The 26692-nt window shown below is 42.2% G+C and overlaps 2 protein-coding genes across 2 annotated transcripts in view; one reads left to right on the plus strand and one right to left on the minus strand.

Moving 5' to 3' along the window:
* The window catches only part of pde8b (phosphodiesterase 8B), a 349017-nt gene extending 328637 nt beyond the window's left edge, over positions 1-20380 (plus strand). Inside the window, 2 exon segments of the mRNA XM_051929508.1 lie at positions 14329-15660; positions 16472-20380. Coding sequence (XP_051785468.1) covers positions 14329-14441 — 113 coding nt within the window. The 3' untranslated portion in view covers positions 14442-15660; positions 16472-20380.
* Positions 20381-20634: 254 nt separating this feature from the next.
* Positions 20635-26692, minus strand: part of wdr41 (WD repeat domain 41) — an 80569-nt gene continuing 74511 nt past the window's right edge. Inside the window, exon 14 of the mRNA XM_028805704.2 lies at positions 20635-21664. Within this exon, the coding sequence (XP_028661537.1) occupies positions 21524-21664 (141 nt within the window). The 3' untranslated portion in view covers positions 20635-21523. The remainder of the gene's footprint in view (positions 21665-26692) is intronic.

The following is a 26692-nucleotide window of genomic DNA, read 5'->3' on the forward strand; positions in this document are numbered from 1 at the left end:
GGGCAAGATCATTCATTCAGCCCCCCTCTCGTTTTCAGTACTGCTGTCATCCAGAGAAATAAACAAATGGCGGAACCCATAAAAAACTTGACAACGTAAATCAGAAGACTTCAGTTAACCAGGCAGATGTTTTAAATGACCTAAAATGGAAGGAGTCAGGTTTCTGATGAAATGCTAAGTAACACAGACGGATTATTATTTTCAGGTTTTGTAGCTCATGTAGCTGAAAAGGTTTGTATACAAAGGTGGCTATATTTTATAATCACATTATAGAAAATATACAATTTCTGATTATTAGGACAGATGCAGCAGCCCATTTAATTACCACAGAACCAGCAAGGTTACCACCCAGCATCTTAAAAAGCTTTTCATCATTTAATAATATGACTTTAAATTCCTAGCCATTTCATAAAGAATCCGTGTTTCTTTCTGCACAGAAGTCAAAAAAAACATTTCTGTTAGTTCTTTATTTTCCCAAAAGACTTCACAAATATTACCATTTGGGTTTCTCTTATTTTACACCTCTCATTAACAAGTCCTCCTTAATTAAGGAGCAGTTCCTTCCTCCTACCGTGCCCAAAATTTCTTATTAAAATGTCAAATAACAGAAGTAAAATTTTGAGTAATATGAATAACTGCACAACTTCTTCCTAATTGTCTTGAGACATTCAATAGGGCATGTTAACTCCAAGTTTGATTTTTAGCGAATGCCTCTGCATTAAATACAGTGGAATGAGAACTAACTATACACTAATGTACGGCACATCGGCCCCCGAGTAAACACGGTGTTTACTTTACATTCACTGCTGATCAAGTCAAAAACTATAAGTCTCAGCTGTCCAACTTGACACTGCGTGATACGTCCAATGACTTACGGTTATCCGTTAATAAAATGAAAAAGTAGCTTAAGTAGTGATGGGGTGGGACTATCCAGTGGTTGGAATAAGTTGTTTTGTAATTGCGGCATGTTACATAAACCAAAACTATATAGATATAATATAAAAAGGCGATACCCCTCCCTTAGTGATACAGCGGTAAGAAAAAATAACAGCTTTCTTTAATGGCGATTTACGCGGCATAACAGACGGGAAGCCATGACAAGACCTTGTGTAGAGTCTGCCATTTTCGTCGCTGCGTTGGAAGGATTTTTCGGATCGGATGACTGTATCTCCCATCCGTCCGTCGGCTTCAAAGGTGTGCCAGGCAATGTTCCAATGCTTTATACTCTTTCTCCATGTGCAGGCCCCACTTGGGTAAATCATGCCATTCCAAACAAGGAAAAGAAGATCCAATGCCATGCTGACTCTGTCACACAGAAATAGTACAATGCCCATTTTCGTAGTTGTCCCTTTCTTGTCTTCTAATGCTTGCCTAGCAGTTCTAAATGATGAGCCCCTGTGTGCTAAATCTGGCCTTGTGTTAGCTGTACATGTGAGTGGATTTATAAAATATTTTTTGTACAGAGCACAGTGACATATTAAACTTATATACTTATTACAGTGGGAAAAAGTATTTGCTGATTGCCCAAAGTGTCAATAATGACTTGTACAGTGGTCCATATAAAATGTAGAGGTACATAGGAACCCAGACAGACAGAAAGATAATTAATTAAATAATTTCTCCCCAGGGGAAATTTGGCTTTTTCAGAGAAGCTCATTTACAGTAATCCCTCCTCGATCGTGGGGGTTGCGTTCCAGAACCCCCCGCAAAAGGTGAAAATCCGCAAAGTAGAAACCATATGTTTATATGGTTATTTTTATATTGTCATGCTTGGGTCACAGATTTGCACAGAAACACAGGAGGTTGTAGAGAGACAGGAACATTATTCAAACACTGCAAATAAACAATTGTCTCTTTTTCAAAAGTTTAAACTGTGCTCCATGACAAGACAGAGATGACAGTTCCATCTCACAATTAAAAGAATGCAAACATATCTTCCTTTTCAAAGGAGTGCGTGTCAGGAGCAGAGAATGTCAGAGAGAGAGAGAGAGAGAGAGAGAAAAAAGCAAAAAATCAGAAATCAATAGGGCTGTTTGGCTTTTAAGTACGCGAAGCACCGCCGGACAACGCAGATGCAAGAAAGGCAGCAATGTGAAGGTAGTCTTTCAGCATTTTTTAGAGGAGCGTCCGTATCCTCTAGGCCAGTGTGCGAACAGCCCCTCCGTCAGGAGCAGAGAATGTCAGAGCGAGTGAGAGAGACAGAGGAAAACAAACGATCAAAAATCAATACGTGCTGTTTGATCTTTTAAGTATGCGAAGCACAGTGCGGGAAGCATATCGCTTGACAAAGCAGCCACATGTAAGCCCAGCAAGGAAGAGAGCAATGTGAAGGTAATCTTTCAACGTTTTTTGAGGAGCGGCTGTATCCTCTAGGGGTGCGAACAGCCCCCGTGCTCACAATATATTTGAGGAGTTTTATTTAATAGGTAATACGCGCTCTGGTTGGGTAGCTTCTCAGCCATCTGCCAGTAGCGTCCCTGGTATGAAATCAACTGGGCAAACCAACTGAGGAAGCATGTACCAGAAATTAAAAGACCCATTGTCCGCAGAAAACCGCGAACCAGCAAAAAATCCGCGATATATATTTAAATATGCTTACATATAAAATTCGCGATAGAGTGAAGCCGCGAAAGTCAAAGCGCAATATAGCGAGGGATTACTGTATAAGTAAGTAAACATTATTATATTAAGGCAAACAACAGACTCCTCTCAAATAAACACCAGAATCACTAAAAAAAATTCTGACCTGCCAGTTACAATCACGCGTGTTAACAACAAACCATTATGTTAGCAATACTTGTTAAGAAATGGATTAATTATAAAGCTTTTTTTATTAAAAACTATTAAGAGCAATGGACCAAGCACCTGCAAGATATTCAATTTAAAGTAAAGTGATCTTGCGATGATCTTGTTCTGGTCATAAACATGAAACTTCTTGTTACTATCAGCCGAGATGCTGCATTCATTGCAAAGATTTGTGTCTGCTAATACAGTAGACTTCTATACTTGCTTTTTGTAATTTCATTTGTGAAGATACCTGCTTGCAACTGTGTGTGCTACCAAATAATGCTGCCCTGCACACAGCAGGCTTGCAAAGCCTTCGAAACCAACTGTGAGTAATGTGCGATCTGTAGAAATCAAGTAAAGAAACTGGCAAACCTTTTTTTAAGTTCACTGCTGCACTAGAGTTCAGTTACATCCAACTACACTGTCTACATTAATAGCACAAGGAGGGGACAAAACAAAATAAAGTCCTAAAAGCGAGATTCACATTCACAACGAAGGATGGTAGCCTAAGCTGTAAAGTCCACACTTCTTTCTGAACACTATTCCTTATAATTGTGAAAACTCACAAGTTTGGCCTATTGCTTTTGAGTCAGATTACTGTAAAGTTTGAAGAATGGAGAAAAAGATAAATTAATATCACTGGAAAACCATAACTGTCCTCCTTTTCTGACTCGGCAATGAAGCATTTCAAGAACACACAGATTGTCCAAAAGCTGTGCATGTTACCCATTGCCTCACTAAACACACTGGTTAAAGCGCAGTAATAATCCATATTGTTTGGAAACTTTTTTTTCCTGAACGTCCTCCTTTCCCATTTGCAAACAGCACTCTTTACATTGATTTAGACACAGCCCCGAGGACATGCCTGCCCTTCTTTATTTTTTAAAAAACACATGCTGGACAAAGGCACATAAGCAACTGAACACATACATATTTAGCCCTCTCTGTGGAAGCCTAACAGATTGTGCCTATGTGTAAGGTAAACATTTAGTGTATTTAAGAATTTTTTGGGTAGCACAGCGTGACAGCTTACTGCCAACGGTAGCATCGTCTTGTAAAAAACACTTCAGGAGGGCTAGAATATTTAACATTTTTATGAATGGCCCATGGGCCACTGGCACCTGTGTCACAGGCAGGATCAGGCCAGCAGGGTGTCACTTGCTTAGTTCTAGCATATGTGGATATGTACATTTATTTGTGTGTGGATTTAACACATCAATACTTGTGTACATTAAGGATCGCTAAACTTATAATTTACATTGAGTGGCTGATGTTAAAAGAATACACTATAAAAATACAGTCATAAGTCAGCATCCATCCATCCATTGTCTCCCGCTTATCCGAGGTCGGGTCGCGGGGGCAGCAGCTTGAGCAGAGATGCCCAGACTTCCCTCTCCCCGGCCACTTCTTCTAGCTCTTCCGGGAGAATCCCAAGGCGTTCCCAGGCCAGTCGAGAGACATAGTCCCTCCAGCGTGTCCTGGGTCTTCCCCGGGGCCTCCTCCCGGTTGGACGTGCCCGGAACACCTCACCAGGGAGGCGTCCAGGAGGCATCCTGATCAGATGCCCGAGCTACCTCATCTGACTCCTCTCGATGCGGAGGAGCAGCGGCTCTACTCTGAGCCCCTCCCGGATGACTGAGCTTCTCACCCTATCTTTAAGGGAAAGCCCAGACACTCTGCAGAGGAAACTCATTTCAGCCGCTTGTATTCGCGATCTCGTTCTTTCGGTCACTACCCATAGCTCATGACCATAGGTGAGGGTAGGAACATAGATCGACTGGTAAATTGAGAGCTTCGCCTTGCGGCTCAGCTCCTTTTTCACCACGACAGACCGATGCAATGCCTGCATTACTGCGGATGCCGCACCGATCCGCCTGTCGATCTCACGCTCCATTTTTCCCTCACTCGTGAACAAGACCCCGAGATACTTGAACTCCTCCACTTGGGGCAGGATCTCGCTACCAACCCTGAGAGGGCACTCCACCCTTTTCCGGCTGAGGACCATGGTCTCAGATTTGGAGGTGCTGATTCTCATCCCAGCCGCTTCACACTCGGCTGCGAACCGATCCAGAGAGAGCTGAAGATCACGGCCTGATGAAGCAAACAGGACAACATCATCTGCAAAAAGCAGTGACCCAATCCTGAGCCCACCAAACTGGACCCCCTCAACACCCTGGCTGCGCCTAGAAATTCTGTCCATAAAAGATATGAACAGAATCGGTGACAAAGGGCAGCCCTGGCGGAGTCCAACTCTCACTGGAAACGGGTTCGACTTACTGCCGGCAATGCGGACCAAGCTCTGGCACCGATCGTACAGGGACTGAACAGCCCTTATCAGGGGGGCCGGTACCTCATACTCTCGGAGTACCCCCCACAGGATTCCCCGAGGGACACGGTCGAATGCCTTTTCTAAGTCCACAAAACACATGTAGACTGGTTGGGCAAACTCCCATGCACCCTCCAGAACCCTGCTAAGGGTATAGAGCTGGTCCACTGTTCCGCGACCAGGACGAAAACCACACTGTTCCTCCTGAATCCGAGGCTCGACTATCCGACGGACCCTCCTCTCCAGGACCCCTGAATAGACTTTTCCAGGGAGGCTGAGGAGTGTGATCCCTCTGTAGTTGGAACACACCCTCCGATCCCCCTTCTTAAAGAGGGGGACCACCACCCCGGTCTGCCAATCCAGAGGCACTGTCCCTGATGTCCATGCGATGTTGCAGAGGCGTGTCAGCCAAGACAGTCCTACAACATCCAGAGCCTTGAGGAACTCCGGGCGTATCTCATCCACCCCCGGGGCCCTACCACCAAGGAGTTTTTTGACCACCTCGGTGACCTCAGTCCCAGAGATGGGGGAGCCCACCTCTGAGTCCCCAGGCTCTGCTTCCTAATTGGAAGGCATGTTAATGGGATTGAGGAGGTCTTCGAAGTATTCCCCCCACCGACCCACAACATCCCGAGTCGAGGTCAGCAGTGCACCATCCCCACCATATACAGTGTTGACACTGCACTGCTTCCCCTTCCGGAGACGCCGGATGGTGGACCAGAATCTCCTCGAAGCCGTCCGAAAGTCATTCTCCATGGCCTCCCCAAACTCCTCCCACGCCCGAGTTTTTGCCTCAGCAACCACCAAAGCCGCATTCTGCTTGGCCTGCCGGTACCTATCAGCTGCCTCCGGGGTCCCACAGGACAAAAGGGTCCTGTAGGACTCCTTCTTCAGCTTGACGGCATCCTTCACCGCCGGTGTCCACCAGCGGGTCCGGGGATTGCCGCCACGACAGGCACCGACCACCTTACGGCCACAGCTCCGGTCAGCTGCCTCAACAATAGAGGCACGGAACATGGCCCATTCGGACTCAATGTCCCCCACCTCCCTCGGGATGTGGTCGAAGTTCTGCCGGAGGTGGGAGTTGAAGCTACTTCTGACAGGGGACTCTGCCAGACGTTCCCAGCAGACCCTCACAACACGTTTGGGCCTACCACGCCTGACCGGCATCCTCCCCCACCATCGAAGCCAACTCACCACCAGGTGGTGATCAGTTGACAGCTCCACCCCTCTCTTCACCCGAGTGTCCAAGACATGTGGCCGCAAGTCCGACGACACGACCACAAAGTCGATCATCGAACTGAGGCCTAGGGTGTCCTGGTGCCAAGTGCACATATGAACACCCCTATGCTTGAACATGGTGTTCGTTATGGACAATCCGTGAAGAGCACAGAAGTCCAATAACAAAACACCGCTCGGGTTCAGATCAGGGGGGCCATTCCTCCCAATCACGCCCTTCCAGGTCTCACTGTCATTGCCCACGTGAGCATTGAAGTCTCCCAGCAGAACGAGGGAGTCCCCAGAAGGTATGCCCTCTAGCACCCCCTCCAGGGACTCCAAAAAGGGTGGGTACTCCGAACTGCTGTTCGGTGCATACGTACAAACAACAGTTAGGACCCGTCCACCCACCCGAAGGCGAAGGGAGGCTACCCTCTCGTCCACCGGGGTAAACCCCAATGTACAGGCTCCAAGTTGGGGGGCAATAAGTATACCCACACCTGCTCGGCGCCTCTCACCGGGGGCAACTCCAGAGTGGTAGAGAGTCCAGCCCCTCTCAAGGAGATTGGTTCCAGAGTCCAAGCTGTGCGTCGAGGTGAGTCCGACTATATCTAGCCGGAACCTCTCAACTTCGCGCACTAGCTCAGGCTCCTTCCCCTTCAGAGAGGTGACATTCCACGTCCCAAGAGCCAGTTTCTGTAGCCGAGGATCGGACCGCCAAGGTCCCCGCCTTCGGCCACCACCCAACTCACACTGCACCCGACCTCCTTGGCCCCTCCCATAGGTGGTGAGCCCATGGGAAGGGGGACCCACGTTGCCTCTTCGGGCTGTGCCCGGCCGAGCCCCATGGGTGCAGGCCCGGCCACCAGGCGCTCGCCATCGAGCCCCACCTCCAGGCCTGGCTCCAGAGTGGGGCCCCGGTGACCCGCGTCCGGGCAAGGGAAAACGCCGTCCAAAATTGTTTTTCTTCATAGGAGGTTTAAGTCAGCATTGACATCTTTAAAACAAAATATTAATAAGAACATGGTAAGACATTTGCAAAAGCAATTTATAGGTAATTTAATTCTCATGCCTTTATTTTGAGCAAAGAAAGTTAGAACACCCACTACCAGCATGTCTGAATGATCAATAAACGTGACCATCATGGTGGTGCAAGTGCTGCATCATTACAATGGCCATGGTTTGAATCCTGCACCGTTATTATTTTACATTTTAACCATCTCTGCCTTGGTTTTCCAATCAAATCTCCAAAGACATGTGTGTCAGGATAAATAGCATGTACGTGAACCTCATCCCCAGAAGAGTCGAAAATGCCAGAGAGCCAAAATCGTGTGGGGCTGAGGCATCGCCCACTGCCTGGCAGCACTTGGGTCCCAATTTGAGGAGGCCCATCCAGGTAGGCACGTTGAACATCTTGTCTCTCCGACATGACGATTATCTTACTGTTCTGTCAGAGAAGCTTCATAAACTCCACATTTCAGTGGCGGTGCTCTCTGAGGACGGCAGACCTGGGACTGGCCACACAGATCTCTGTAGGTGGGTACAACTTTTATTGGTCTGGTCGCTGTGATGGCTGTCATCCTCAGGGAGAAGCTGTTGTTGTGGCATATCGGCTACTGCCCGTGGTGTCCAATGTCACTCCTTTCAACAAGCAAATTATGAGATTCAGATTACACTACTCTCTGGGTGCCTTGTCTGTTGTCTCAGTGTATGCTACGACTGCAGTGAGTGATGTCTCAGTGAGGGAGACATTTTATTTGCAACTTTGCTTGGTGGCTGATGGGTGCCCACAAGGTAACACTCCTCTGGTCATGGGTGACTTCAATGCCCTAAGTCCACTGGCACTGACAGGGCTGGCTAAGAGGATTTTGTCGGTCCCCTTGGGTCTGATGATTGGTGAAAGTGGCTCCATGTTCCTTGACCATGTAAAACCTCAGGGCTTGTGGATCGCTGGATCCTGGTTCCAGAGCCCTGAGCCGCAGTGTTGGACTTAGTACTCCAATACTGGTGGCGCAGTGAAGGAGATCAATCACACCCTTGTGGGCATATGCTGGAGGCTCCTACAGAACTGCAGTGTCTACAGAAGTGCCCAGCATGTGAATTCTGACCACAGACTTGTTGCTACTTTGAAGATCCAGCTTAGGTCTAGTAGGCTACAAATTACTAGGCTAATGAGGCTGAACCTGGCCAGACTCCAAGATCAGGCCATTTCTAATGAGTTTGCACGTAGTTTGTCTGAGGAACTTACAGATTTGGGTGTGACTGCCGAACCTAATGTAATGTGGTAGACCTTCCGTGACAAGACCCTGAACGTTGCTGAGGGTTGTGTTGGTGCTACCAGTGTTCCCAGAAGGGGGTGTTTCCTTCTCACAGAGCACCATGGATATCATTGAGAGGAGTCACAGCACACGGCTTGATGGCAACTCTGGTCTGTACCGGGAAAGGAGAAGGACAGCTGCGAGGGCTCTAAGGGCTGATAAGGAGGCGTTTATTAGAGGAATCTGTGAGCAAGTGACACGCCATCTACTGTATGGTCTAGTGAGCCACATCCTGCTTACAGAGGAATTGAAGCACATCCGAATCTGTTCCTCGTAGAGTCGCAGTCAGGGCAGGCAACAGAATGGTCCTTATGGATGACGCTTAAGTTGTGACCCACTGGGCAGTCTACTTTGAGCAGCTGTATAAAGCTGATCCTCCAGCTAGGAGGCTGGACATCTCTGGGTTCACATTTCTAAAGGCTGATCCTCCGAATTAGCTGTGAGCAGCCCACTCTCACTGAGATTGTACAGGTGGTGAACCAGCTGAGGGTAGAGAAAGTCAATAAGGATCTGTGGTGTCTGGGGTGAACATCTCCAAGCTGGAAAGAAGGCTGTGCTCCTGGCATTGCAAGCAATTTTTGCTTCCATTTGGGAAACGGGCGTCATCCCAACTGACTGGAAAATGGGACTTGTCGTCCCTCTCTGGAAGAGCATTCACCTGGATTTCAACAACTACCGGGGTATAACACTACTTTTGGTGCCAGGTAAGGTCCCTGCTAGGGTCATCGTCAATAGGATCCGTGATCACTTGCTAACCTACCAGCGACCAGAACAGTATGGTTTTACGCCTAAGAAGTCTACCACCGATTGTATCCTGGCACTGAGGGTTCTCATCGAGCGCAAACACGAATATCAGCAGAGTTTCTTTGCACCCATTGTCGATTTTCGTAAAGCATTACAACTCAGTTGATTGAGCTGCCCTGTGGGATATCCTGGGACTTCACGGGACCCCCCCGAAGTTGTTGGATATCATGACCGGCCTGTACACTGGTACTGTAAGTGATGTGTAGAATGGAGGCAGAACTTGTGTGTTTTTCCCAGTTGATTCTTGGCATCCTTGCTCCTACTCTATTCAATGATTGCATGGACAGGGTGTTGGGGAGGGTCTTGGGGTCCAGCGGCTGTGGGAGATCTGTTGGTGAAGATAGATTCACTTATCTTCATGGAGTAAATGAAGGCTCTGATTGGGGCTCTTGAGTGACTGAGCGAGTGTCCAGAATAAAAACTAAGATCCAGGCCATTAATGACATCTTGGGCACAGCTATCAGCAGTGTGTCTGTCTGCGGAGAGAATGTCAACCTCTTTGAGGGGCTTACTAACCTCAACAGCAACATTCATGTCTCTGGTGACTCTTCCTATGAAGTCAGTAGATGGATTGGGAGTGTATGGTGGGTCATGAGGTCGCTGGTTAGGGTTGTGTGGTGCTCCCAAATATGTCTGCAAAAGGACTCCGGTCAAACTCTTTAGAGTCCTGGTGCTTCTTGTTTTGCTATAAGGTTGTAAGACATGGACGCTATCCAGTGACCTGAGACGAAGACTTGACTCCTTCAGTACTGTGTCTCTTCAGAGAATCCCTGGGTACCGCTGGTTTGACTTTGTGTTGAGCAAGCAATTGCTCATGGAGTCCTAAAGGGACCATCAGTTACGGCACTACAGCCATGTGGTGCATTTCATCGAGGGTGATCTGGCTCATATGATCCTAATTGTTGAGGACCCGAGAGGTTGGACCAGGCCAAGGGAACACCTACATAACACCTGGCTGCGGCAGATAGAGGGTCATTTCTGGAGGGTGGGACTGGATTGCGTGTCTACCTGGGGGGTTGCCAACCAAGATCCCGAGCCGTTTCGTCATGTGGTGGGTCTGGCAGTGCACTGTATCAGTACATGCTCCCCAACCTGACCTGACCTGATTTGATTTCATATTATACTTCATTAATCCCCAAGGAGAAACTGTTTGCCGCCTTTCTGATTTCCTCTTATTTTTACTTATACTTAACACTTGTTTTTCATCTCCAAACAAATGCATTATAATATAAAAATACAAAAGATAACCAAAGTAAACACAATATACAGTTTTTAAATGATGGAAAAAAGTTCACCAACACATATATCACCCAAATACAAATTTATCCAGCCTTAAAACACGTCTTTTTGCTCAACATTATAATTCAAATCCGACAGTTTTTACTCATCAGTTCATCTTTTACAATAATAACAATTATTATGCTATACTGTATATTTTAAATTGTTTTATAATATTCTGTGTTACTTTAACATTTTTATGCTTGTATTGTATGTTTTTGATTATCCTTGTAAAGGGATCTAGAATTTATGATAAGGCACTATGTAAATAAGTGCTTGTCTTCTTAACCACAGTGTCTTAATTGGGGCCCTCAAAGAATGTCGGCTCTGATCAGTTACATCCTTAAACCTCATAAAGGCCATGTCCACACTACTAGATTTTCATTTCAAATAGGTATTTTTAAATTATAATGATCTCCATTGACACTAGAGTTTTCACATCGTTTACAAAAGAACCTGTGTCCATATTGAAACCCCTGTAAACGGATGTACACATCCGCCTGTACTGGGCAAGTGTGCATCAGCGGCAAACTGCTTGAAATGACTGTGAAGTGGAAAATTCAGGGCCTTGTGAAACTCAGATTCCCTTGTGCTTTATGTGCTTTCAAAAGTATCAGTGCGTCTTGGACTCTGATAGCACATTCACAGCTCAGAAAAAGAAAGAAACTCTTTAAGGAGCCACAGCAAATTGCCTGTGTGCCACGTTAATGCTGTGATAACAGTGGAAAGGAACAGTCTGGCAATGGTAGTCTTGTCATGAAATAAAAAAATTGCAATTTTTAATGTGACAATAAAAAAAAAATTTGCAAGAGGCTTGATTATAACCACTTCACAGCGACAGACCATATCTTGTACCAAACAACATTTTTAAAATCTATCTATATATATAAAATCCTAAGCCTAAAAGTGCAACGATTTTATGTGACATTTTTTGTCACGCTTTAAATTGGGTTTATATTAAAACTTACATATATATGTTTGGTATTGTTCTTTTCAGGATTTATCGAACTTTAATGTGATGTTGTTAGATTTGCAGATTCTTATTCTGTTTTTAAATTATAAACTAAAAAATATCAAGAACTCACATCCCGCAACACGAGACTTTGTGCCAAGAGATTTAACCACACCCGGGGCCAGAAATAAAAGACAAAGAGTAGAACAGCTACTGTACACGCTTTTAAATGTTTGAAGCGCCACGCAAGATGCAGATCATGTGGCACGGCAGCAGCTGATTGAGCAAAGAGGAGGTAAAAAAAAAAAAAAAACTTTGTTTCCCATTGTATCACCTTTTAAGAGGGGGTTTCAGAGGAGCGACCGTGTCTCCTTGGGGTGTGTTCAGCCCCCTTTCTTCACAACGCGAGTGGCAGAGACGCGAAGTGGCTGGCGCGTACCGCAGGCCCGGGGGGTTGGCAAGCGAAGTGAGCAGGGGCAAACCCCCTAGTAAATAAATAAGTGTGTACTCATGTGTTTCTACATCGTTGCTTTACTGCATTGTGCTTTTGTGTCCTGCATTCCTGTGAGCTCTGCTGCATTCTATGTCCGGCCACTTTGCTAAGCACCTTGCTATTACTTCTGCTACAGATATCCTTTACATGTTCAACTCTGTGATGACCAGTGTGGTTTTCTACACCATAGTGTGCTGGGCCTATAACATCCCCTTATAATAGGACCACCAAATCAAGAAAGTGATTTTGAAGGAAGGCTGACCCTGTTGGAGGTAGCAGCAGAGGAGAGAACAAAAAGGAAACTGATGGCCTCTATGAAACGCTATCATTAAGTACTTTTAGCAAACAAATTATTCAACAGAAGTGTGTCAGGAAACGCTACGGGGGCTCCTTCATATTTACAGCAATATGCCTTCATAATGCCTCACTGGGACTACACTTCTCTTTAGCCAAGTCAGAAGTTTTTTTTCTTCTTTTTGTAATTCTTGTGTGGTTGTTGTTTGTTAGAATATTTCTATATTTCTTGAGCGTCTGTAAAATTCAAATTTCAACTTAGGACAAATAAAGTGGTATTTCTCAACAAGTTTTAGTGCCACTGAGTTTATTTTGAACTGAGTCTGAATACTGACTTCAGTCACCGGCTCTTTTAACATTTTGGCACTTTGAAAAGAAAATCACTGATTAAGGGGTTCAAAATTTACAAATAAGAAACTAATGTGCAGTACACTTGTGAGTTATAAGTTACTTTGGATAAAACTTCGCTGAACAAAATAAATATATAAAAGCAATTCTGTACATAATGTGCATTTGATGGCTTCAAAAATCAGAGTTTAGTGAGCGATACAGATGCTGCCGGTGTGAACAGTAAGCTGACGTTGAGATGAAACTCTTACTGCTTGAGCTCAGCGGCCTTGTCTGTTGTATGCCTGCCTTGCATTCAGTCTTTACCTTATAGAGTGAAACAAAAGTATATCCGGTATACCGTGAGCAGAGTGCATTTGTCGTGTGCTTGTTTATCTCCGAGTGTTTTTAAAGCCTTTGTTTCTTGTTGTTTCTGAATTTCTTGTTTTCTCTTGGGACGTTCCACATTTCGTGTCTGTTCAGATTACTATGGCATGGTGCATAAGGTTTCTCAAAACAGACCGTACCACATCAATCAAAGGAGTAATCAAAGCCAAAAAAGTGTGATGCGTCAGGGCTGCTGCACTGATGTAAAGAAACACTCATCCAGAAAGTGGCTCCAGCACACCACTGGTGACAGCGTGTAGAATGTCTTTGAATGAAAAGATCCTTGGGCCATAATTATCATGGTAAATGATATGAAGAAAGTAAAAAACCTACACATGTGCACCAAATGCACAATGGTGACGATAGAGTCTAAAATTAAATTGGTGCCCAGCTCGATGATGTGCTAATGCTAAGGTTCTACATTGAACAGCCGTAAAAAAACAGTGACGACTACTAACAAAAAAAATGACTGAAGTTAAGTAATGACTAACAGACTTACAGGGTGAGGCTACTGTAGGTGCAAAAATGTGAGAATTTGAGAATATTTGAGTAAATTCATGTCAGAGAGTGTCACTAAAAATGTTGCCCTTATTGGTGGTCACTGCTTACCTGGTAAATATTCTCATTGTTGGAGAGAGATGCTATATGAAACAAATCAGATCTTTATTTTTCTAGACCTTTCCCCAACAATCGTTCACCAGAATTAAGCAGTGGCTGCACACATTAAACTTCGGTTATGAGCTGCAAAGCTGAAAACGGGGGTTTGAGTTTCCATACACGCACTGACACATCTGAAGAGCTGGAGAAGTCCTATAAACTCTGCCAGATTTATTTCATACCTTAATAGGATGGATAAGGATAGGAAGACAGGAAAGGCCATAAAAAATGAGAGCAATTTATCCAATTTCATTGGTTACCAATGGTGGATTTAAATCTGAAATTGAATTTAATATGGAACACTGGCATGGTTATGCCCCGTGGCACTGTGTTGTTATTGTAATCCATTTCTCTGTAACTAGTAAACAGGAGGATAAAAAAAAATAATGGAGACATTTGTCTTTTTGCCTCTGTGTCTTGTAGTATGACCTTATTCGGAAAGTGAGATTTTAAAATGTCACTTTACTTTTTTTGTGTTGTTTCCTAGCTTTTGCCAGTCTACCCAACTTAATACAGCACTTGGCAGAAAACTACAAGTACTGGAAGACCTTAGACGAGATGAAGTTTAAAGGCCTCCGACCACCACAGGATCTCTCTTAGAACCAACATGGTTTCCATCTCACTGTGACTCCACGAGAGGAAAGCAAAAACAAATAAAAAGGATGACAACAAGGGGTCCATTCTTTGTATGCTGACAAGACAACCGAGGGGTTCCTGCTTCTGGGCGACAAAACTACAAAATGCAAGATGCCCACCATTTTCTGGTTTTAAAATTGGTTTTAGACATTTGTTTTCATCTCATATTAAAATGAAGGTTTAAAAATGAAGGTAAACCTAACAAAATACCCAATATAATTTTAAACAATTCCCCATAATATTCTCATAAAAGTCACGATAGACATGAGTAATGGTTTTGATTGAAAAGAAATTGTTTACAGAAGAACACATATTGGCAGAAAATCAAATTTGAGGAATTCAATTTCTCCAGCAGTTCATTTTGATCTCTTGGTATTACTGTACAGGTCTACTGAACAACAAATGGGGTTCCTTTTCTTTGAAAGCATCGGTGTCCAGTCCAAATGAGCTCTTAAGAAAACATTTTCAGCTATTATTTTAAATAAAGTAATGTCTCAGTGCAAGAGCTGCACCATGGGTGCTGACACAGTGCGTCGAGATAGGATCGTTTTCTGCAATTAATACATATTAAAAATGAAATGGTTAAAGGGCGTAAAAGACGATTTTTGTCTTTCAAATTTGTGTCATTTTGCCAAAATATTTTTAGTTTACGCTTCTGCCCTCACTTCTGTAGTCACATTAGCAGCTGAGGTGCTAAAATCCAGAATATCCTAAGAAGGCCAATCCCAAGGGGTGTCCTGGTCTCATCTTAATGTTCAGATGTACCCTCCTGCAAAAAATACTTTAGTATTTATCACTTGTTGTGCACATTCAATTGAATAGAAGCCATTGGGCTTCAAAGGAAGCTTTTCATAGTAAAATACTTTATTAAGCGCATTTTGATACCATCATGTATTCATTCATTCATTTTGCCACCTGCTTACTCCAATATTGGGGAGCTGAATAGCCTAATCTGACCATTATGTGAATAAGAAGTTATTTATTTATTTTGGCTGTTTTTTGGAGTCTCTACCATTCCTGCTTTTATAAGACAGCTGTTAATATTGCGTGATTTGGAACTCCTACTGTATGTCATGACAGAATAGAGTTTCCTTTAACAATAAGAAACCATGACACCATTTACTTAAGCCAGTAAAATCAAACATAATCCATGAGCATCGACTTTGACGGTTTGAAGAGTGAGGTGGTGTTCAGCATGGTAGACGCTCCACTAAATTAATTGAACAAAGAAAAGCTTTTAATTCTCACACACTCTTACTTAAACCAGACGAGTGGGTTAACTACACAGAGTAACTTTAAGAAGACAGCCTTTGCCAAGTCCAACACACAAACTTGAGATTTACAAGGCACACGGTGATCACTTTTATTTTGCATGCACTGACCAAGGGGTGTCCTGGTCACCTGGGAAAATCTTAATGTACAGATGTACCCATCTGCAAAAAATACTTTAGTATTTGTCACTTGGGCAGTTCGCAAAAACACACAGGACACAGAATATGTAAACATCACACATACTTAGTTCATTAACACTTTTAATTATGAAACTAAATTATCATTTTCCTTTGCCATTTGTAATTGTGCAAATTCCAGATATATCAGAAACACTGAATTAACATTTCTTAATATAATATCCAATTTATGGTCACAGGGGGCTGCAGCTTCCCCTGACAGTATAGGACTCGATTATAATTAAAATGAGAGAAAACGAGCACATTTATACAAGTGACACACTTATCCAAGCTATGAGTTACAAGCCATCTCAAGTAGTCTTGGCCTAAACTGTTGATCAGTAATCACGGTTTTGTTTTCCCTTTGCCATGAGCAGTGTGATTGTTTCAAAGGAAGTACATTAGCAGATGTACAAGCAGGACGTGATATTTCCATTTAAACCTTTTGTTCTGAAGATACGGCAAACAAGCATTTGAAGTGGGACAACCCATAAATAAAATCAGACATGATACGTGATCTTCAGCGTTGACAGTTTGAAGAGTTAGGTGGTACTCAGCATGCCAGATGCTACATATGGCTCATTGCCATACTGCTTCCTCTCAAATGCTGGCCACGTGTTAGCTGAACAGCAGATCTTTGCTGCATGCTTGTCTGATGGCCATCTTAAGCTGGTCGGTTGTGCAAGTAAACAGTTTTTTATCAATACTATTAACGGCTTCTATTCAATTGAATGTGCATCTCGAAATCCTCCCTGGCCCTCTGTCTCAACAGTACCAGCCTTTTAGACACAAGACAAGGTGGTGGAGTGTAGGCTAGTAGCCTTGCTCTCCAATTATTCATTTTTTCCAAGTGGTATTTCTTACCTCATCTCCTCTCATCTTAACTGCTTTTCCTAGTGAGGGTCACAGTGGCAGCAGGTCGGCCCAGACTTCCCTGACCTCTGCTATAGATTCCAGCTCTTTCACATTCTCAAATCAGCCGAGATATAATCCTTCCAGCCTCCCCTGAGTCTGCCATAGGACCTCCGCCCAGTGGGATGTGCCCAGAGCAGCTCTGTGGGGAGCCCCCTAGGGGACACCCTTACGGCATTCCCAGACTTCCTCGACTGGCTCCTCTCACTCTAGAGGAGCAGCGAATTTACTCTTAGGCTCTCTCTCCTAAATCGCTCACCTCTCAGAGAGTCGGCCCGGCCACCCTATGAAGAATCCTCATTTCTGCCCCTTGTACTCACAATCTCATTCTTTCGGTCAATGCCCACAGCTGAGGACTGTGATGTTGAGCGACCAGTAAACCCAGAGTTTTATCTTTAGACTCAACTCCTGATTCACCACCTAGGACCACTACAAGAGCTGCCGCTGCCGTGTCACTCTCACGGTCCCCTTTTCCGTTACTTATAAACAAGATCCTGAGACACTTGAACTCCTCCGCTAAGTTGCCAATCCCCCAACCAAGCGGCAGCAATCTGGTCATTTCTGCTATCGGTGGCAAAGGTATAACCATCCTACCAACTTATTAAACCCATTTTGATACCAACATGTATTCATTCATTCATTCTGCCACTTGCCTACTCCAATATTGGGGAACCAAACGGCCTAATCTGACCATTATGTGAACAAGAAGTTATTTATTTATTTATTATGGGTGTTTTTTTGGAGTCTGTACCATTCCTGCTTTTATAAGACAGCAGTTAATTTTGCATGATTTGAAACTCTTATGTCATAATAGGAAAAGAATTTGCTTTTACAATAAGAAACCATGATCCCATTTGCTTCTTCTTCTTTCGGCTGCTCCCGTTAGGGGTTGCCACAGCAGATCATCCAAAATTGTTGTCCGCATATTGATTTGGCTAAATTTTACACCGGATGCCCTTCCTAACATAACCATCCCCATTTATCCGGGCTTGGGACCGGCACAAGGAAACACACTGGTTTGTGCATCTCCTAGTAAAATCAAACATAATCCATGAGCGTCGACTTTTTCCGGTTTGAAGAGTAAAGTGGTGTTCAGCATGTTGGACGCTCAGATAAATTAATTGAACAGAGAAAAGCATTTCATTGTCACACATCCTCACTTAAACCAGACATGTAGGTTGTTAACTACACAGAGTAACTTTAAGAAGGCTGCCTTTGCCAAGTCCAACACACAAATTTGAGATTTACAAGGCACACGGTGATCCCTTTTATTTTGTATCCACTGACCAGGCTTCCAACTCGTGAAAGAGGAGATGGGTTGGAAGCTCCATATGGTTTTTTTCTTCCCACATGTACTTTTCAAGCAATATTTAACTTTTATTATTAAGGGAGAATGAATAATCATAAGGGATTTTTGTTTTATTTCAAAAAGAGTTTTTGTTTCTAGCTACGAAATACTTCATCAGAATCAATAACTTTGCAACAAGCTGGAAAGGATAACATGAGAGAAAGTCACATCTCCAGAAGTGGACTGGTTGCTCATGTTCAACATGCGAGCCGCACGGAGCTTGAAGAAAGACTCTCATATAACGTAGACGACTGCTCAGGGTCACAGCAATGGGGACTTAACACTCTTGTCAATTATGACGGCCAGCGTTCCAACTGTACCATTAAGCAAGCAATCAACCTACTGAATCTGCCACACCTCAGTTGTCTCTGACTTGAACTCGTAACTGCTGCAGGCATTGACTAAAAACATTAGCAGATGTTGTGCTGAAAATGATTAAAAGGGAATTTCTGCCTTTAATACGCTACTTCATCTTAACTTAAAAAAGGTGAATGACTAAAGCGAAAAATCAAACTCATTCATAGGACTAATATTCAGTTCTCCTTTTGTGAAGTCTGGCCAGGCCACATATTTATTGTAGGGGCTGGTTTATTTTTTGCGGGTGTTTTCCAACTAAGGTCAGAAAAGAGTGATCCACACATTGCCTTATTTCAAGCACTCAACCTTAGTTGGTATTTCTTTCAAAATGTATTTAGCTGCTATTATACTTCACTATCTGTCATTCAGACAGATCAGCTTCTTTGTATCAATGCTTCAGGTGTTTGCCCAGCACCTTTTTTTGTGTGTAAATTACTTTTTAATCTAAATTTTGCTAAGTGAATGTAGTTTGGTCACCACAACCGACAGCCCTGCACTGTTTATAGAGTGAAAAATAAATGTCTTAGTTTTATAAAATATCCCTAAAGCACAATGGAATAAAATATTTAGTTTTGTACTTGTTTTTGGGGTCAGTTTCTGTAAATGGTACTGTACATACAAACCTTGGTATTCCTCTGGCTGACCTTGAGCTTTTGCACAAATTTGCAGTTATACTGTATCTCCAGTCTGAGTGCTCAAAAAAGGGCCATACTGGGAAATAAGTCAAGTGCTGGAATATTTCCAGTCTGTCGGGATAAAGGTTGTAAGCAACTACATTTTATCATTCACAGAACGCTACAAAACACATTACTTTGTATACAAATATTTAAAAAAAGCATTTATAACTGTGTGCCATTCAAGGTCTTACTCTCTAAATGTTTTATTACTGTTTAATATTAAGATCTGTCAGTACCTTAAATGAGGCTCAGTTATACTCGGACTGAAGATCATTTACTTCAGCTACTTCAGGATTGGCAACATTCATTAAAAAAATCATTACCTTTAATCTAAATTACGCCCTGTCCACATTTATCCTCTACGGTGTACTCTGTGCTTAGGGGAGAAAGGGCTGGCTTTCAGATTAAGGCGCGTTCACCGCTGCTTCTCTCCTGTAAATATCAAACAAAGTGTATGTACGTGAACAAGACAAAAGAACATCTCAACTGAAACAATTCAAGACATTTGCCAGCTCTCTTACCTATGTGGCTGCTTTTACATCAGTTGATTCAATATCATTTGTTATTTTTCTTATTTTATAAATGGTGTTCTGTTTCCATTATTTCTTCAAGATTTTTAATCTTTAAGAAAAATCCATTGTACAGATTTAGGAATAAACTGCATGTATCTGGCAGCAGTGAAGCTGTCACTAAACTCTACATTCCAGTATTTCCTGAAAATTGCCAAGTAAGGTGGCATTTGAAAGCCCAAGTATTGTCATTCTAAGTCTGACTCTGATCTTAGGTGCCACCGTGCATATAGAAGGGTCTGAGCAGGTCCTTTTGTACATGTTCCGGCTAGAGTTTTGTACCATTTTAATATCAAACATCAAACACCTTAATAAAATATATTAATGGGACTGTATTTTTATTTGATTTTATGAAGAAGTCACACGTTAAATTATATTCTCCCAAAAGTAAGAAGTAACATTTCTAAAAATGTATTTTAACACACAATACATAAACAAATCTTTTTTTTTTTTTTTTTAGCTCATTGTTGTTTTTAAAATCTGTTTTGTAGCATTCAGTACTTAGCAGCCACTCATCAGACAAATTATTTTGCAGAACTGTATATAAGCTCTATTTTTAAGAACATTGTGTACTTAGTCATGGACTGTATAATTATGGCACTATTGAATTATTTTCACTTTAAGAATTATATTGTTTATACAGATATATACATGATATTATTACATGTACATAACATTCCTTTTTAATTAAACAAATGTGTAATTTCCTTTGTTTTCAGTTTCTTCATACCAAGTTCATTATTATATGTTTGATACTTCAATACATTTGTTTAATTAGCTGTTGTGTTTCTTTTTTGTATTGTGAAAATAAATCATTAAATAAATGAACACAATCTTCTAACAATATTCAGTATTCAAACACCTTTATTACTTCCAACAACTGTTTATTTTTTTAAAAGAACCTTGAATTTCAAAGTTGGTAGAATAAATAATTTTACGCTCAAAGAAACTTTTACTAGTTGATCACACACATACTTGATACGTAAAACATGCAATACTAAAAAAAATTAGACCTGCCACGCAACTGCCATACAGGCATCAATTTTCACAAGTGTCCTGTTATACTTACAGTATGTTATATATATATATATGTACACACACATAAAGACACATAAATATATAAATACAAGCATACACATAAAACAAGCATGTGTATGTATTCATATATTTTATATACATATATATATATATATATATATATACACATACATACATACATACACACACACACAGACATAAGTGTGTCTAAGTATTGTAATGGGATTGGCAGATTTGTGCAGTATTCTATATATTATATTTTCTCTCATCACAAGTCCACACTAAACAGTGTTAAAACCTTTTTTTGAAAACAAAAAAAATTGAATAAGCCAAATTCAATTTCAAGAACTTCTTGGCTTTCTTTAATTTTCTGAGATGTCAATAAAGATGGCATCTGCTAAAAGGCCTTCTCAACTTGCAACAACTGACAGGACAATAAAAAAGTGGAAAGTTTTGAAAAGACACATGTAGAAATTGTGTAGACAAAATTTCTCCCAGGACACACTGGCTACATGTGAAAACAATACAATTAAAAAACTGCCAGTCTGCTTTTACATTGTAAGGAAAATAAGAACAATATCAAAATGATGGTGAAGGAATATGCATGCTTTGCAAGATACATTCAAATGAAAGCAAAACATGCATTTGATTTCAAAGGTAAAGGGCACCTGATTTTCTGTTTTTTATGCAATATTTGTTACATTCTGCTGTTTTGCTCCAATTTTTGAAACAAGGCGATACTTCTTAATCTGGACTCTCGGGCTCCATCCTTCCAAAGAATGATGAGATTATCAGCAGAGCAAGTCACTAGGCCATTGTCTTTGAAATACAGGAACATCTACAGGAGTAAAAAGGGAATTAAGTCTTGGGGATCAACCAGCTAACATGAGTAATCCTGGAAAATAACTTAAACTGATGATGATGAGGATATTAACTCTTTATCCCCAAGATTTTCAAAAAAAGTATTTATATATTTAAAAGCTTTTGTTTACACAGATGTCAACTGAATAAAATACAAACGAGTGTCTGCTTTAGGGATGTCCCTCCAAAAATCAGGATTTTACAGTACACAACCAAGACATGTTATGATGGACAACCCTGGAATCAATTTTCTTTAGTACCCCAGTCTGCCAGCTATCATTGTATCAATAGTAATAATAAGACATTTTATTTATATAGCATCTTTCCCATACTAAAGTTTAGATGTCATATCCCATAGCATTGCAAAGTTAAAGTATTTGGAACAAGGTGTCTCCCCTCTTTGGAAACATTTACACTCTTGCACCTGAACAATCTTTATTGCAGATGCACTTATATATTTTTTAGGAAACAAAATATACACACATATATATATATATATATATATATATATATATATATATATATATATATATATATATTAGCAGCTGGAGATCCACAAAGGGAGAAAAATGAATCACTTATCATAAAGTAGTTTTTACTCCTGAGCTTTCAGCCCCTACCAGGAGTATTCATCAGAGGATAATGCTTAGACTTAGAAGAATCAAAGGCAATATATAGCACAATTCATGGGTGGGGGCACAGGTCGTAACATTTTATTTATTATAAACATGTTTTACTTAAGTTTGCATATGCTGGATTTATGTCCAAATGTCTGTTAATGGCGTTTTTGTCTGATAGCCAAGATTCAGCCAGTTCTCTGGCACTTTTAGTACTGGCCTTAAATCTTACTTGTACATTGTCCCAGTTAAACGTATGTCCTGTTGATTTTGTATGTGTATAAATCTGTGATCGTGAGTCCTTCCTTCTAACAGCGTTGCGATGTTCCTGTATGTAAGTTTGCCAGCATATGCATACTTAAGTAGGACATGTTCATAATAAATAAAACGTTATGACCTGTACAACGAATTGTGCTATATATTGCCTTTGATTCTTGTAAGTCTAAGCATTACCCTCTGATGAAAAAACGTGATTCATTTTTCTCCCTTTGTGGATCTCCAGCTGCTAATATGCAAACCGTATCACAGAACTTCGCTTCCATATATATGTATGTATATATATATATATATATATATATATATATATATATATATATATACGTACAGTGCATCTGGAAAGTATTCACAGCGCATCACTTTTTCCACATTTTGTTATATTACAGCCTTATTCCAAAATGGATTAAATTCATTTTTTCCTCAGAATTCTATACACAACACCCCATAAGGACAACGTGAAATAAGTTTACTTGAGGTTTTTGCAAATTTATTAAAAATAAAAAAACTGAGAAAACACATGTACAGTACATAAGTATTCACAGCCTTTGCCATGAAGCTCAAAATTGAGCTCAGGTGCATCCTGTTTCCCCTGATCATCCTTGAGATGTTTCTGCAGCTTAATTAGAGTCCACCTGTGGTAAATTCAGTTGACTGGACATGATTTGGAAAGGCACACACCTGTCTATATAAGGTCCCACAGTTGACAGTTCATGTCAGAGCACAAACCAAGCATGAAGTCAAAGGAATTGTCTGTAGACCTCCGAGACAGGATTGTCTCGAGGCACAAATCTGGGGTAGGTTACAGAAAAATTTCTGCTGCATTGAAGGTCACAATGAGCACAGTGGCCTCCATCATCCGTAAGTGGAAGAAGTTCGAAACCATCTGGACTCTTCCTAGAGCTGGCCGGCCATCTAAACTGAGCGATCGGGGGAGAAGGGCCTTAGTCAGGGAGGTGACCAAGAACCCGATGGTCACTCTGTCAGAGCTCCAGAGGTCCTCTGTGAAGAGAGGAGAACCTTCCAGAAGGACAACCATCTCTGCAGCAATCCACCAATCAGGCCTGTATGGTAGAGTGGCCGGACGGAAGCCACTCCTTAGTAAAAGGCACATGGCAGCCCGCCTGGAGTTTGCCAAAAGGCACCTGAAGGACTCTCAGACCATGAGAAAGAAAATTCTCTGGTCTGATGAGACAAAGATTGAACTCTTTGGTGTGAATGCCAGGCGTCACATTTGGAGGAAACCTGGCACCGCTCATCACCAGGCCAATACCATCCCTATAGTGAAGCATGGTGGTGGCAGCATCATGCTGTGGGGATGTTTTTCAGCGGCAGGGACTGGGAGACTAGTCAGGATAAAGGGAAAGATGACTGCAGCAATGTACAGAGACATCCTGGATGAAAACCTGCTCAAGAGCGCTCTTGACCAGACTGGGGCGACGATTCATCTTTCAGCAGGACAACAACCCTAAGCACACAGCCAAGTGTAACAAGAATGAGTCGGAGACATCACAAAGGTTTGGGGCAGCCACCCGTATATTATGCTTGGCTGCAATTGCTCTTTTAAGTACACGATGTGAATCGTTCAGAGTCCAAAACAGAACTGCCTGTAGTGAGGCAAGATGGCAGTTTTATAGGCCTGAAAAGGAAATGACGTCAGTGTAGCAGGAACTGGGAGTGGCGTCCTCGTGGTCGGAAGTGACGTCATCCTTGGGGCCAGCAAGAGGCGGGATTTCCCGGAAAAGGTCTGCAAGGGACTGAGAGAAATAGACAGTACACTCCGCCGCCCCCTGGCCTGGAGTAGAACTACAAGTGATTACGCCCTTCAGCTGTTCCCCATGCGCACGTGTGTGACAAGGCCAGCCCCCCCCCCCCCCCCCCCCCCCCCTAGCCCAGACCACTGGATCGGGCGGACCTGTCCGAGAGGTCGTGGACTCGAAAGAGAGCATCCGCATTGCCATGGAGAGAACCCTTCCGGTGAACAAGCGAGAACTTGTAAGGTTGGAAGTCAAGAAACCACCTAGTGACCCGCAGATTTGACTCCTTGTGAAGGGCCATCCACTGGAGGGGTGCATGGTCCGTCACCAGAGTAAATTCACGGCCCAAGAGGTAGTACATCAACTGCGTAATCGCCCATTTTATCGCAAGAGCCTCCCGTTCCACTGCTGCATACCTGGTCTCCTGATCCAGCAGTTTCCGGCTCAGGTACATGATGGGGTGTTCAACACCATTGACACTTTGGCTCAGCACGGCCCCCAGTTACACTTGCACAGTTGTAATCCAAAAAATCCCAAGGCACACCATGATTCTACCAACCAAAAAAGCATTAAATCTCTTCAATGTGCTAAGCGGTCTGAAGGGGCGAGACTATCAGAGACACCAACAAAAGCAAAAACAAACAAAAAAAAGCAGCAGCTTGGAGGCATAGCACTTAGGACACATTTCTCAGCTGCTTCCTCCCTTTGCCCACTCATACAGGTGGTTTCATTTCACACCAGTTGAAAAACACTTGTTTTGAGTATAATTATAAAGTTATTTGCAGTGTTTTAACTCACGTTTTAAAGTACGCCCATTTAAGAGCTGCTTATTTCAATTAAGTCAGTCTTTAGCACTTCATTCTCTAAGTTTACAGTCATTTTGATCATTTCATTTTACTTTGACACATCTGTGTCTCAAATGCAATGGCAAATTGATAATTAATACACTGGCCTCATTTTCTTATTGCCTTTTTTTCAACTTGCTGTAATTTGTGAGTGTGCCCTTGTCGATCAAACACAGAAAGCTCTACAGTCTACTTGTGAGTTTACACTGTAGGAAGATAAGTAAATAAATCAAGGTAAATAGGTAAATAATATTCGATCTTACTTTTACATACAAAGTACAACGACAGCAAAAGTGCGACAGCAGCTTCCACCTGCAGCTATAGACTCTTCAGTACGCGAGCGACTCTTCACGCTAGTGTTTAGATATGATGGTGTTGGTGCCCAAAAAAGAGGTCTGACTGCATTCGTGTACCATTGCTAGCGTACTGAAGTATCAGCATGCACTTTTTGTGGCATTACACATTTACTTTGTGAGCGTGCCCATGTTGATCAAACACAGGAAGCTCTGCAGTCTACTTGTGACTTTACACTGTAGGAAGATAAGTTAATAAATCAAGGTAAATAACATTTGATCTGGCTTTTATATAAGTAACACATACATGTTTTTTTATGTAAAGACCATCACAAAACATAATCGCAAACTTATGTTGCATGTTGGTAAGCACTGTTGTTTCGTTGGTGTGGGGCAGACTGACTGGCAGGATGACACCTGACCTCTTGCTGCATCCAAACGGTGCCATCTTTCGCCTTTACACCTGGTGCAGCTGCGTTGTTCTTATATGTGAGTGGACGTTTCCTGCGGGAAGGGCTTCTGTTCTCTTTCTACAATTTAGAACCTTGTCCTCATCTGAGTTCACCTTTGTTATAGCATGTCTTTATTTGAAAACTAACAGTGTCAGATCGGGGGGAGTGTGAACACGACTGAGAGAATAAAACTGAATTAAAAAAAAAATACAGGCCTTTACAAGTACCGTACATTTACATCGGCTGTTACAGACTCAAATCAAATGTATGTTTTTATTGTACAATAGTAATAATAGCAGCTCACTACTGAAAACGGAGGCATCCAGCATTGAACCGGCGACCTTTTGATTACCAGTCAGCAGTTCTTACTGCTGCGCCACCAAAGCGGTCATATTAACAGCGTGTCAATGTCACACCCTAATGCGAGTTCTTTTTCTGCAGTTATATTCTTGAATAAAAGTGCATTTGTTTTGTTATACTTGTACCTTTTGTGAAAGTGTTTATTTGATATTTGGACTGCAGGCTTCACACATTATACACTTCATGTTTACATTTTGTCAATTATTACTAAAACATGAAAAACGTTTCTGTTTTAACAATGTGTTTACACAGATTGTTGTAGACACGGAGCACAAATAAAAATGCATATATTCCAAATAGCGATATATTATTTACCCAGTACAACTCCTGGCAACTCACACGCAGGTAAACAGACTTGAGCTGAGATAACTTTCTGCCCTTTCTGCGTTGGTGTGGGGCTGCTTGCTG

Source organism: Erpetoichthys calabaricus, chromosome 7 (genome assembly GCF_900747795.2).
Source record: "Erpetoichthys calabaricus chromosome 7, fErpCal1.3, whole genome shotgun sequence".
Lineage (NCBI taxonomy): Eukaryota > Metazoa > Chordata > Cladistia > Polypteriformes > Polypteridae > Erpetoichthys > Erpetoichthys calabaricus.